The sequence below is a fragment of the Ochotona princeps genome, chromosome 4 (assembly GCF_030435755.1).
Source record: "Ochotona princeps isolate mOchPri1 chromosome 4, mOchPri1.hap1, whole genome shotgun sequence".
Classification (NCBI taxonomy): Eukaryota; Metazoa; Chordata; class Mammalia; order Lagomorpha; family Ochotonidae; genus Ochotona; species Ochotona princeps.
In genome coordinates, this window is record NC_080835.1 from 15,273,891 (window position 1) to 15,288,378 (window position 14,488).

At 47.8% G+C, this 14,488-nt stretch overlaps 1 protein-coding gene across 5 annotated transcripts in view; it reads left to right on the plus strand.

The window, feature by feature from the left end:
• Positions 1-12,680, plus strand: part of CKAP5 (cytoskeleton associated protein 5) — a 108,350-nt gene extending 95,670 nt beyond the window's left edge. For all 5 annotated transcript variants that reach the window (XM_058663084.1, XM_058663085.1, XM_058663086.1 and 2 more), the window contains 9 exons: positions 3,648-3,827; positions 5,380-5,567; positions 6,660-6,735; positions 7,365-7,553; positions 7,647-7,784; positions 8,280-8,363; positions 8,445-8,604; positions 12,173-12,324; positions 12,434-12,680. In XM_058663084.1, coding sequence (XP_058519067.1) covers positions 3,648-3,827; positions 5,380-5,567; positions 6,660-6,735; positions 7,365-7,553; positions 7,647-7,784; positions 8,280-8,363; positions 8,445-8,604; positions 12,173-12,324; positions 12,434-12,679 — 1,413 coding nt within the window. In that variant the 3' untranslated portion in view covers position 12,680. The remainder of the gene's footprint in view (positions 1-3,647; positions 3,828-5,379; positions 5,568-6,659; positions 6,736-7,364; positions 7,554-7,646; positions 7,785-8,279; positions 8,364-8,444; positions 8,605-12,172; positions 12,325-12,433) is intronic.
• The last annotated feature ends 1,808 nt before the right edge of the window (positions 12,681-14,488 follow it).

Below are 14,488 nucleotides of genomic sequence, written 5' to 3' on the forward strand. Positions count from 1 at the left end.
GTGCCACAACCTAGTTGGGGTGACCCCTACAATCTCCTCAGGGCCTAGCCCAGCCCCGGTTGTTTTGAATGCAGGCATGTGCTGTGGCTTAGCTCAGCATGTCCCATATCCCATCTGATTCTTGTGCACACTATGGGCGCTGTGGCTAAGCTCAGCCCAGCGTGGCCCACATGTATGCCGATGGCTGCCACTGCCTTGTCCGGTTGTCCGGCCTGGCCTGCAACCTGCTCTGTCTCATGCTTACCAACAGGAGCTGCAGCCTAACAAGAAAATACCCACAGGTCCCCTACCAGGCACACTCTCAGCACTAGATCTTGTCCTTGCTAGGGAGTGCTATGGTCCAGCCTGGCATGACTCATGCCCAGGTACGTTGGCAGAGATCTGACTAGGAAGTTGAATAGCCAAGGATTGAACCAGTGACAATCATATGGGATGTCAGTGTTGCAGTAGCGGCTTAATCTGTGACACAAAGTATGCCACTCAAGCTCGATCTTACACAGAATATCTTACACAAAATATAGACTTGCAGAGAATCTAGGGTACAGTGCTGCAGAGCCCAGGAAAGAATCAGAAGACCAAAAATCCTGAGGACAGACTTCTATCAGTCTGTTGACATCAGTAGATTTGGTTCTCTGAAAGGGGGCAGTTGTAGCCTCTGTGAAACAGGCTGAAGCAAGAACCTGAATTCCATCCAGGTCTCCCAAACGAGTAGCAGGGATCCCAAACAGTTGGGTCGTTTTCTGCTTTTTCAGACGCATTAGCAGGGAATTTGATTGCAAATGGTGCAACTAGGGTTCCAACTAGCACTCATAAGATGCTGGTGTCACAGGCAAGTTTAAGCCACTTGTGACACAGTGATGGCCCCAAGGGAAGAAGTAAAGATATTGCTCCTAAGTGCTAGAAAAACAGCATTCATACATTAAATGTGAAAGTGGGAATTACTGGACCTGGTCTGGTGGCTCAAGTGCCTTGCTAGCACCAGGATCCCATATGGGCCCCAGCTGCTACACTTTCCATCTAAGTCCCTGCCTGTGGCCTGGGAAAGCAGTAGAGGATGCATGCATTAGGACCCTATACCCACGTGGGAGACCTGGAAGGAACTCCTGGCTCCTGGCTTTCAATCAGCTCAGCTCTGGCCATTGCAGCCGCTTGGGAAGTGAGCCAGCTAATAGAAGGTTTTTCTGTCTCTCCTCTCTGTAAATCTGCATTTCCAATAAAAATAAATAAATAGAAGTGTAAATTACTGTATCTGGTGCTGTGTTAGCATCCCATATAGGTATGCTAGTTTGACTCTCAGCTGCCCCACTTCCAATCCATTTCCCTGCTAATGTGCCTAGGAAAGCAGCAAGCCTTTGGACCCCTTACTCACATGAGAGACCCTGAAGAAACTCCTGGTTCCGGTGACCAGCCCAGATCTAATCATTGCAGCCATTCGGGGTGTGAACCCTGGCAGATGGGAGGCCTCTCTCCCCCTTTCTATAACTGCATTTCAGATAAATAAATCATTTTTTAAATGTGACAAACTAGTGCATTTTTAAGGAAAGCACTGTAATAGTCTCTATGATACCATTAGTTAAAGTGCCATTCCTATAGGCTAAGGAATTATGCTCTTTAGGATTCTTCCTTTTAGAAAGAAAAAAACAAACACAAGCACATTAAGGGTATATACAGCATGATAGGTATTGTAACACTATTTATAGTGGACAAAATAACCAATTTGAACACTCTGTAAGTTCAGTAAAGGAATTATAAATTACATTTTGTACAATAAATGAAGTTTGATGCATGAACTGTCAAGAAGCCTTTAAAAATAAAATTATTCCTAGGTTGAATTTAGGGATTTTTAACAATAATTTTCTGATGAGTTTGGAAGTGAAATGTTGAGAAGTGTAAGTTATATCATCTTTTATAATAAAGCCACAAACCTTGCCCCAAAAGAAATGCTTGTGGGTGGTTGCATATAAGAATATTGTACAAAGCTCATAGGAAAATTAGGTTGAAACAAAAATTATTTGGTGTAGAAATGTCATCCACTGATTGACACCCACCCCACCGCCACATGCCTGCAATAGGTTGTGCTGGACCAGGCTGAAGCCAGGATCTGAAGTTTTTCCATTCAGGTAGCAAGGCCCTTCTTTCGCGTCCTTCCCGGCCCCTGCATCCTCCCTGCTGCCTCCTAGGGTGCGTATCAGCAGAAGCTGCAGTAGGGAGAAGACCCCCAACTCAAATCCAGGCACTTTGGTATACAGGATGCCAAAGTTTAAGTAATGTCTTACCCATGGTGCCAAACACCTACCCCAGTTGAGAGAATGAACTCTATGCATAATTTTCTGTAATACTTACTTTCATGAATTTAAAAATATTGTTCAAAAGATATTATTCATCTGTTTGTCAATTTATGTTCAGATATTAAGAGCTAAAACTGGGACCGCGCGTGATAGCGTAGTGGTTAAGGTCCTCGCCTTGCATGCGCCAGGATCCCATATGGGCTCAAGTCTAATCCCGGCGGCCCCGCTTCCCATTCAGTTCCCTGCTTGTGGCCTAGGAAAAGCAGTCGAGGACGGCCCAAAGCCTTGGGACTCTGTACCCGCATGGGAGACCTGGAAGAAGCTCCTAGCTCCCGGCTTCGCATTGGCTCAGCTCCAGCCATTACAGCCACTTGGGGAGTGTACCATTGGACGAAAGATCTTCCTCTTTCCTCCTCTCTGTATATCCGCCTTTCCAATAAAAATAAATAATAAAATCTAAAAAAAGGAGCTAAAACTGGGCCATGGTGAAGCCAGGAGATCCATTCAGATCTCTGTTATACATGGCTGGGACCCAAGTACCTGAGCCATGAGCTGCTGCTGTGCAGTGTGTCAGTAGTAGGAAGCTGGAGCCAGTAGAAGCACTGTGGGATGCTGGGCGGCAGACCACACACCAGATGCCCTTCCCTTCTGTGAAATCTGTGAACAACTTTTAATAGCAGGTGGGACTCAAAAGTTAATAAATCTATAGTAGGCTCAGGTTTAAGTTAATACATTTTAAGTTACCTGGCTTGCAAATGATGTTGTAAATATCCAAGTAGCCTCTCCCCGGCAGAAAGTTTCCCACCCCTGATGTTGGTACTCTTGGTCAGGGTAGCAGCCCTGCTCAAAGGGAGGGGTGGCCACTGAAGATTGATCACAGTTGCCAAAAGGCTGAGAAGTGATTAATTTACTTAATTCTAAGTTATTCTTAGCATAGATGATAGGAGATGCCTATTGTTACCATTAGTGATGCCTATTGTTACCGTTAGTGACAACCAGTGTTGTGGACTTTTTTCTGGATTCAGGTGTAGGAAACCCAAATTTTGAGTTCTGACTCAACAGTCTGATCTGAGTCTTCACTTTTCATATCTAGTAACTTAGTACCAGCTTGATCTAAAGAATCTGAAAAGCACCCTTCTTTAATATGTGTTTTAATAAGGATTGTTAAACATAAGGCTGTTATTCTCTTGAAAGTTCAATGGCAAGCCTCTTGGATTGGTATAAAAAATGACCAGGTGTTTTGCAAGGTCAGATACTGGAAATGCTTTGCTGGTAACTCTTTTGTGGAGAAGTCCCTTTGGTGCATTCCTGCTACAAAATATGAAGCTTGGAAAATACTTCTGGCATTTTTGTTACCAGATCGATGAAGTCCTGAGACAGGAAGACAAAGCCGAAGCTATGTCTGGCCATATTGATCAGTTTCTGATAGCCACATTCATGCAGTTGAGACTCATCTACAACACGCACATGGCAGATGAGAAGTTGGACAAGGATGAGATCATCAAATTGTATAGCTGCATCATTGGCAACATGATTTCGGTAAGGCCACCTAGAGGCGGTGGAGCACCCCTGCAGTCTCTCTTAGCCCAGCAGAGTTCTGAAGCCAGAGTCGGTTGCAGATAGTCCACTGAGTCCAGAATTGGAAGAATTTTACATATGTCCTACAGCCTACCAACTGCTTTGGCTTTTTGGCCTTCACTCTGTCTTACTTCATTGTTAGGATATAAAGTAGAAGGCTTACAGACTAACTGGAATTCTGCTTACCATTATTTTCTTTATCAAGCATGGTGAGCCCTATTTGGCTTTTCACAGATAAATGCAGTCACATTAAAAAACTTTATAATGGAAGGCAGTGGCCTAACAGGCTTATCTTGAGCTAGAAGCGCCAGCATCCCATACAGGCCCCGGTTCATGTCCACTGCCAGTCCAGCTCTCTGTATATGGCCTAGGAAAGCAGTGGAGGATGGTCCAGGACCTTGGACCCCTACACTCCTGTGGAAAGCCAGGAAAAAGTTCCAGGTTCCCAGCTTCAGATCAGCTCAGCTCTGCCCACTGCGGCTATTTGGGGAGTAAACCAGTGGATGGAAGGCCTCTCTTTCTCTGTCTTTCCTTTTCTCTATATAAAAATCTGCCTTTCAAATAAAAATAAAAATAAAACCCTTATAAAAGGAAGAGAGTGGGCCCCGGTGGCGTGGCCTAGCGGCTAAAGTCCTCGCCTTGAACGCCCCGGGATCCCATATGGGCGCCGGTTCTAATCCCGGCAGCTCTACTTCCCATCCAGCTCCCTGCTTGTGGCCTGGGAAAGCAGTTGAGGACGGCCCAATGCTTTGGGATCCTGCACCCGCGTGGGAGACCCGGAAGAGGTTCCTGGTTCCTGGCTTTGGATCGGCGCACAGCGGCCTGTTGCGGCTCACTTGGGGAGTGAATCATCGGATGGAAGATCTTCCTCTCTGTCCCTCCTCCTCTCTGTATATCTGACTGTAATAAAGTGAATAAATCTTTAAAAAAAAAAAAAAGGAAGGGAGTATACCAGTTAATTTTGATGAAGACTTGGGGAAGATTGCGGAATTTTTTCCCTTAATTCTCGAACAATAATTGGTCTTTGTTTTAAAGATTTATTTTATTTTCTTTGGAAAGTCAGATATATACAGAAAGGAGGAGAAACAGAGAGGAAGATCTTCTGTCTGCTCAAATAATAATTGTTTTAGTGTTTCGAGTTTAATCATGACAAAATTCGTTTTGCGGGTTTTCTTTTTATTGAAAGGCAGAGGCAGACATGCAAATATTGCATCCACTCGTTGCTCTAAATGCCCCCCACAGCTGAGGCTTGACCAGTGCCCACCTGGGAACCAGGAACACTATCCAGTTCTTCCATATGATTGTCACTGCCCAACCACTTGAGCCATCACCTCCCCTCCCAAGGTATTCCTCAGGTGGAAGGTAGAATTAGGTCTTGAACCATGCCTCCCAAGCAGTGGCTTAACCACTGTCCCAGACGCCTGCCCCTCTTCATTAGAATGTGTCACCCATGTCTGTGCTTTGCTCTACGTGTTGAGTTTTCCACCTCCCTAATACAGCTATGGCTGGGTAGCTGTTCCAGATAGAGAGCCTGGCCAGGGAGGCCTCCACGGGGGTGCTGAAAGACCTGATGCACGGCCTCATCACCCTGATGCTCGACTCTCGAATCGAAGACCTGGAGGAAGGACAGCAGGTGATCCGTTCCGTGAATCTCTTGGTGGTGAAGGTTCTGGAGAAGTCAGACCAGACCAACATCCTGAGGTATGTCTGCTCTCTGCAGAACAACTTGGAACAGTCTTTTGTCTTCGCAGAAAACTACAAAGTCGTTCCATGAGTTGTGACCTTAGGTTTGCCTCGAATTTGGATTTCTCATTGTTTTATCTCTTCGTGTTCTTTGTGGACAAAATATATTCCACCCTGAGAGCTAAAACTGATAACAAGAGGCCAATATCCCGAATTTTCTAGGAAAGAATCTTAAAGTTTGTCAGTTACATCTTTCAGTTATGTTTCTTTCTTTCCTACAATGACAATGAAAAATAGGATGGGGCCTGGCGCAATAGCCTAGTAACTAAATCCTCACCTTACATCCACCAGGATCCCATATGGGTACCAATTTGGGTTTTTTTTGTTTTTGTTTCTGTTTTTTAAGATTTATTTATTTTTATTACAAAGTCAGATGTACAGAGAAGAGGAGAGATAGGAAGATCTTCTGTCCGATGATTCACTCCCCAAGTGAGCGCAATGGCCGGTGCTGTGCCGATCTGGAGCCAGTAGCCAGGAGATTCCTCCAGGACTCCCACACGGGTGCAGGGTCCCAAAGCTTTAGGCCGTCCTCGACTGCTTTCCCAGGCCACAAGCAGGGAGCTGGATGGAAAGTGGAGCTGCCGGGATTAGAACCAGTGCCCATATGGGCACCAATTTGTATCCCAGCTGCTCCACTTCCCATCCAGCTCCCTGTTTGTGGCCTGGGAAAGCAGCAGAGGATGGTCTAAAGCCTTGGGACCCTGCACCCACATTGGAGACCCAGAAGAATCTCCTGGCTCCTAGCTTCAGATCAGTTCTGCTCTGGCCATTGCAGCCACTTGGGGAGCGAACCAGCAGACAGAAAAATCTTTTCCTTCTGTATCTTCTTCTCTCTGTATGTTTACCTTTCCAGTTTAAAAAGAAGGAAGGAGGAAGAGATACCACATGATATTTTACAAAGCTTAAAGTGGTGTTCAGTGACTGAATGTCAAGTAGTTAAAGACAATTTTAGCTCCCTGAGCCCTCAGCATTCACATTTACCCTTTCAGTCACACTGGGATGCAGGTATAAACTTAGTAATGCTGTTTGTGTTGGGTTTTGTCTTTCCAGTGCCCTACTTGTTCTGCTCCAGGACAGCCTGCTAGCAACAGCCAGTTCTCCCAAATTCTCCGAGCTTGTTATGAAGGTGAAGTTGGTGTGATTTGATCTCTTTTCTTTCAAAAATGTGTTAAAATCTGAAGAGATATTATTGAAGCTAAATACACAGACTCAGTTCCATTAAGACGCATCTGGAAAATGAAAATTGGTCTTGGTTTTTCCTTCCTCTGGTTTGCAGCCCATGATCAGGCTTGGACAGTTCTTGGCCTCAGTGAGACACAATCTGTAAACATTGACCAGTTCTGGAATCAGAAGGCAAGGGGTTCAATGATACAGATTCCATTTTTTTGTGGGAAAAAGACAGATAGACCTATACCTCTACAAGGGTTTGGTCTCTCTCAAAGACCCCACATGAACATAATATAAAGCCCTAATATATTTTGTCTCACATTAGACTTGACACAGCAATATGAACATTCAGAGAAGCCCAAGACAGAATATTTGCGACATTATGTGGCAGCCCCTGTCACGGGGACGTGAAATGAGCAGTTAGCTGGATGACACGGCTAACCTGTCTGCCAGGGACATGAGATTTCTTCAAGGTTTAATCATTGAACTCAAAGGGTCCCTAACTGCCCCTTGGAAGTGAGCCCATAGTTCTTGGGAAGTAAAAAGTGATGAACTACCAGTCCTAAGTTTTATTTCTTTATTCAATAGTGTCTTTGGAGAATGGTTCGACTCCTGCCCGATACCATCAATAGCATCAACCTGGACAGAATTCTTCTGGATATCCACATCTTCATGAAGGTCTTCCCCAAAGAGAAACTAAAGCAATGCAAAAGTGAATTTCCTATAAGGACTTTAAAAACTCTGCTGCATACCTTATGCAAATTGAAAGGGCCCAAGGTGAGTGTGAAGCACAGCTGGTCTCCAGGGAGCTTGGGAGAACCTGAAAAAAATGGCCTTGCTACCATTTGCATCTGTTTGTGTCTGCCTCAGATCCTGGACCACCTAACAATGATTGACAACAAGAATGAGTCCGAGTTAGAGGCCCATCTTTGTCGCATGATGAAGCACAGCATGGACCAGACGGGCAGCAAGGCTGACAAGGAAACAGAGAAAGGAGCATCTCGGATAGTGAGTGGCCGGACTGGAGCGGTGAGGGCGTGAGGTTGCACTGCGAGTGATCGTGTCTGACGTGTAGCTCACTGGGAGACAATCTGAGGCCCAAATTGAAGATCCAGGAGTTGGTCTGTCACTGGCACGATCATCTTGCCATCCTGAAAGTTTGCGATATGAATTATAACCATGTGCTTTTTGGCCTCTAAGAACAAGCTGTATATACACTTGCCTCAGGCATCGGTGAGCAGATAAAACTACTGTGGGCTTTATTTAATAGGGGGAATGGGCCGGTTCCTCCTCCACCAGATGGAGGTAGAACCTGCAGCTGAAGCCTCCAGTCACCAGGGCACTGGTGTTGCTGCTCTGGGTGCTGAAGGTCGGCGCGTCTGCGGCCCACACAGACAGCACCAGGAAGGTGCAGATGCTGAGGTTTGCCTGTGCCTGTCCAGCCGTCGGTTCCTAATTAACAACTATCTAACCAGTCCTTCCTTGTGTCTTTGAACTTTTCAGGATGAAAAATCATCCAAGGCCAAAGTGAATGATTTCCTAGCTGAGATTTTTAAGAAGATTGGCTCTAAAGAGAACACTAAAGAGGTGAGTGTGAAGAGGAAGGCTCTCCTTTATCCACAGGGCACCCTGGCCTCCACCCACACTGTCCTTTCTCTTGTTCACCAGGGCCTAGCAGAGTTATACGAATATAAGAAGAAATACTCAGATGCCGACATTGAACCGTTTCTGAAAAATTCCTCGCAGTTCTTCCAGAGCTATGTTGAGAGAGGCCTCCGAGTGATTGAGATGGAGAGGGAGGGCAAAGGCCGGATTCCCACTTCAGCAGGTATGCATCCTTCAGCAACAAAGAGCTCCAGACCTAAATCAACATGTTGTAAATGAAATTCCCGTTGCTCCCCTAAGCCTATCCACTTGCACTCTCTCCAGTTTGGTTGATAGCAACTTCATCCTGCCAACTGCTCGGTCCTGGGAACACTTGGTGCTGTTCCTGCAGACTGTACAGAACCCACAGCCCTTGCCCACCTGTCCTGCCACCTCCTTTGCCCAGGGCTTCATTCTCTCTCACCTGTACCATCTGTAGCCTTTCCGCCTGTCTGGCCTCTGCCTTCAGCCTTAGCTTCATTTCCACACATAACATCATTATGCTACTTCAGTGGTTCTCAGAGACTCGCCCGCGCTCAGCAAAGGCAAAAGCCTCACATGGGTCCCTGAGGTCCTGTGCTGTGTGGCACCAGACGCTGTAGGGGTTTGTCTCGTTACCATCCCCAATTGGTGTGCCCGCTTAGCCAGCCACCACCCCCTCTATTTCTGGAACACACAGCCATGTGCCGTGTGTCACAAAACTGACTGCTGCTTACATTGAGGAAATTTCCTAAAATGGCCATGTTGATCAGCCCACTTTCCTGTTTCTGACCCTGTGCCCATAACCATTTCAGTGAGAAGTTATCTAAAATCTCTTACTCTTCACCCCCTTGTAACATCTGTCCCCTCTGTTGTACCATACAATGTGGCACGGATTATATTATTTACTCATTCTCACTGTGTGTGCATGTTAATTTAAAAGCCACAACACGGAAGGAGTCTGTTTGCTGGCACATAGCAGGCATTGCGTACTACTTGTTAAATGACATGAGTAAATGCTTACTCTGAATTTGCCATGAGATGTTACTGTCCTCACAGTGACAAGGCCACTGTCCAAGAATTATTGCTCACAAAATGTGGAAACTGAAGGAAGATTTAGGAGGTTTTAGTTGTACGCAAAACTGTTAAAACCCTGAAGACCAAAAAGATAGGCCTGGCTTCCTAATCTCTATCAGGATGAAGAACTCCCACCTTGTCCACTCACCCTGTCCTGTGCAGCTCTCACCCTGTCCTCTGCAGCTCTCACCCTGTCCTGTGAAGCTCTCACCCTGTCCTGGAGCTCTCCCGCTGTCCTCTGGAGCTCTCACCCTGTCCTGTACAGCTCTCCCCCTGTCCTCTGGAGCTCTCACCCTGTCCTGTGCAGCTCTCACCTGATCCTATATTTGTTTTTTCCAGAGTGAGTGACATGCACCCACTCTTGCCTGGAAGTGTGTGTAAAGCATGTTCCTTTGTGATGTTCAGGCCCGAGACCTGTTTTCTCTAGCATGGATCTTGCTAGGCTGAAACTTCAGTTCAGCTGTGTTCTCTTCAACAGCTGGACTTTTTGACACCTTCAATAGCCCTCACCAAGAACTTGAATGTCTTTCTCTTCAAATATGTAGGCAGATAACAAACAATCCATAGATGCAGAAACCATGGTTAGGATGACTGGCAGGAAGCCTCCTTTCCAAGTTTGTGGAGTCCTCTCTTGTAATGGCCAGTTTTGATATTTTGGAATTAATAGCACATTTGCAGTACAAGTATGTGATCCCTTGATGCTCACTTGGCATCATATGTACTCTATTCATATGACTGTTGGCTTTTTAAATTGTTTTAAGATTTATTTTTGGGCCCAGCATAGTGGTAACCGAGCAGCCAAAGTCCTCACCTTGCACATGCTGGGATCCCATATGGGCGCCGGTTCTAATTCTAACTGCCACACTTCCCAGCCAGCTCACTGCTTGTAGCCCGGGAAAGCAATCAAGGACAGCCCAAAGTCTTGGGATCCCACACTTGTGTGAGAGACCTGGAAGAGGCTCCGGGCTTCTTGCTTCAAATCAGCTCTGCTTCAGCCATTCTGGCCACTTGGAGAGTGAATCACCGGACAGAAGATCTTCCTCTGTATATCTCTGACTTTGCTATCGGAAAGGCAGATCAGATTTTGGAGAGAACGAAAGAAAGATCTTCTGTCCATTGCTTCACTCCGCAAATGACCACAACTGCCAGACCTGAGCCAATCTGAAGCCAGGAGCTAGGAGCTTCTTCCAGGTCTACTATGTTGGGGCAAGATCCCAAGGCTTTTGGTATCCTTCACTGCTTTCCCAGGCCAAAAGTAAGGAGCTAGATGGGAAGTGGAGCAGCCGGGACAGGAACTGGCACCCAAATGGGATCCCAGCATTTCCAAAGGGATTTAGCCATTGAGTCATCACCCCTGTCCCTGTTGGCATTTAGTCTTCATTTGTTTTTCACCACTGCAGGGTAGATTCATCTCTAACGAATTCCTTTTTCCCTGTTTTTCTTGCCTTTTTGCACAGGGCAATTTTTCCTACCTTATCTTGTGGGTCTATATAATACATTTTCAATGATAACAAATTAAGTATTTTGATTGCCAATGTCCTGTGGTTGTTCCTTCTCAGAAATTGTTTCTTTGGGACTCCACGCAGTGGCCTAGTGGCTAAAGTCCTCGCCTTGAGCGCCCCGGGATCCCATATGGGCACCGGTTCTAGTCCGGGCAGCTCCACTTCCCATCCAGCTCCCTGCTTGTGGCCTGGGAAAGCAGTTAAGGACAGCCCAAAGCCTTGGGACCCTGCGCCTTTGTGGCAGACCTGGAGGCAGTTCCTGGCTCCTGGCTCCTGATCGGCGCAGCGCCGGCCATTGCAGTCACTTGGGGAGTGAATCATCGGACGGAAGATCTTCCTCTCTGTCTCTCTTCCTCTCTGTATGTCTGACTTTGCAATAAATATAAATAAATCTTTAAAAAGGGAGGAAAAGATGTTACTTTGCTTAGGTTTTAGTTATCTTTCCTCCCAGAACAGCCATCTTGGTGAAGTGGCTACAGGTGGCAGTCCCTGTTCCCTCTTTAGATATTTTCTGGACACCTCAGCTTCTCCCCTCCTGGCAGATATCCAGGGCCTTACCCTGTGTCTTTTCTGGGTTTGAGTGCAAACTTTCCCCTTTGTGGTCCCTTTTCAAAGCCTAATCTTCCAAGCTGTGCATGTCTTGAGGTATTTCGGTCAGGCCAGTCAGCTGCTGGCCTGACCGAAATGGTGAGGGTTAGTTCCTGTTGCTCTGATCAAGTATGGCACCTGAAGGTCTTGGTTCCCCAGTGACCAGAAAGGTTAGGTTCATTGCCAGTGTTGTGACACAATGCCAGTATTCTGTATCAGCTTTTCAGTCAAGTTCAACTGCTTCACTTTCAAACCAGCCCCCTTCTAATGCACCTGGGGAACTGGTTAGGTCCTTACCATTCACGTAGGGGATTTGGATGGAGTTTCACATTCCTGGCTTCAGCTTGGCCCAGGCCAGCCACGGCAGGACCAAACCAGCAGATAGAAAATGTTGATCAAGTTCTTGACTATCTGTTGAAGGTTATATTATCTTTCAGAGCTCTCTGGATTATCACCAATGGGATTCCTATAGCTTCAGCTTTCAAGTTTATTGGCAGATTCAAGCCCAGGAAGCTCTTCATTGTTTCCTTCTGTGGCAGGTGAACCAAGGCAGTTAAGAAGTGGCATATGTGTTTCTGAATGTTCTGTATATGTGTTCCTCTCTAGGCATCTCCCCACAGATGGAGGTCACATGCATGCCCGTCCCAACAAGCACAGTGTCCTCCATAGGAAACACAAACGGAGAGGAGGTGGGGCCCTCTGTCTACCTGGAAAGGCTCAAAATCCTCCGGCAGCGCTGTGGCCTGGACAACACCAAGGTATGGCTCTTTTCCTCCTGGGCGCGTCAGGGCGGGCAGTCAGCCTGCCTGTGTTGCCCCGGCACTGCCCTTTGACTTGCTCTGACCGTGTCCCTTCTCCCCTCAATAGCAAGATGAGCGGCCTCCGCTGAGCTCCCTGCTCTCCAAGCCAGCAACCCCTCCCGTCGCCTCCTCCACAGACATGCTCCACAGCAAGCTCTCGCAGCTCCGGGAGTCGCGGGAGCAGCACCAGCACCCGGAGCTCGATTCCAACCAGACTCACTCGTCAGGAAGCCTCACCTCCTCCTCCGCCTCCACCACTAACATTGATGACTTGAAAAAGAGGCTGGAGAGAATAAAGAGCAGTCGCAAATGAAGCCGCCCGCTCCCCCGGCACCCTGCAGCTTTAGTTTACTAAACTAGGAGTCCCACCCCGAGGAGCTGGGGCGGCCACGCGCAAGCCTCCGCCCGCGCTCTGCTTCTCCCTGGCAGCAGCGCCTCGCCAGGGGCCCGCCAAGGGGTTAGTTAGTGTACAGACTTGTAAACAGCTGCTCCCCTCTCAGCCCACACTAGTGTCCAGAGCCGCCGCCTTCCTTTTGTTTCATTTCTAATCGCTCATTTGTAAAATTGTCCTTCCGTTTCCTAGCTTTATTAGAAACTCTACTAGTTTTCCTTTGAGTTTGTGAGCTCTCCCCTCCGGAGTCGCAAGGGGTCACTGTATTCTGTATGAAAGCATGGCATGCCACAACTAATTTAAGAGTCTTTTATAAATAAAGTTTGCATTAACTGTGCCCGTCTCCCAGGAAGCCCCGAGTCTGGGAGCGAAGGGCAGCCGGCTCTCGGCCTGGTGCAGAGACGCAGCCCTGCCCTGACACACGCCACATGCAGCTCCCTGGCGAGCAGGGCATGCGCAGCATTGTGACTTCCTTCCCAGCACGAGCAGTAGATCATGCCAAGGGGCTCCTGGTCATCCCCGCTCGGCTGCCCAGCACACATGTGGATGTGGCCAGGGGTTGGCTGTGTGGTGGCGGTTCACACCGTGCAGCTCGATCTGGCTTCACTCTGCTGTGGAGTTCGGGGACCGCAGCAGCTTGCTGCAAGCTTATAGTCATCTCTTGCGGTTATGGTTGATCTGGGGGAGGACCGGAAAGTGAACTGAGAATTCACCTTGGGGGCCTAAATTCTGGAGGATCTGCCTCTGGGGTCAGAACAACTGTAGGATGAAGAGGTTCTGCACTCCCCGGGGAGGGAGAGGGGGTGGGAGTCAGGCAGTTAGAAGGTCAGAGGAACTTTTCTAGCCCACCTTCTGCTTAACTGGTGTTCAAGAAATGACAGATTATCTTCCATCAAATAAGTCTTTTGTTGTTTGTGGTCATTTTCAGGCATCCCTATGTCACCTGAAATTCAGGTTGCCTCTCCTGTAATGGGATGCTGGAGTTTCCATTGCTACAGTCAAAGGCGGTTTTAGAAAGAATGGCTGTGCTCGGGTCTGGCACTGGCTGGCAGTGATGTTTGAGGTGGAAAACATGCCCCCTTTTTGAAAGCAGGCTGCAGCTGGTCCAAGCAATCTTAATACCTTTCCCGGGCCCTGATTTAGACTCTGGCCTATGAAGACCCTGCAGGCCCATGCAGTTCCTGCGTAAACCCCAATGGACGAAGGTAAGGAACTCTGTCTTCCCTGTTCTGATGTGTTGAAAACTAAGAAATAGCATGAGGGCACGTGGGTAAAGATTCCCTCTTTAGGTCTTTTCTGCTTGAAGCCGCACTGGGTCGAAGATTCCAGGCCAAGAAGGGTAACTATGTGACACCCGTACTCCGCCCTCCCAGCTGAGGCAGGCGGCCTTCACCTCCACCCTGGGAGTTTACCACAGCAGCAGGCCTCAATTCATGAGCATTTCACAGCAGCCAGAACTCAGGGTTGTATCTGCCCTGGACTGTGGTACCCCTTCTCCCCGCGAAGGCAGCTCACGGGGATGGGGCTGGTCAGAGCTGAGCTCCCACGCCCGTGGCCTCTGCCCCGAGCAGCCTGAGAGAGCAGGCTCCTGGAGGCCAACTTTCATTCTGACTCCCATCACCCTCCAGGTCCCAGGCCTCAGAAAATCAAGTTGCTGCCGAGTGAGAGGGGGAGTGGCCACCCTGAGGTGACCCACAGGGTGCCCAGAAGGCCAAGGGCACGAGGAGACTC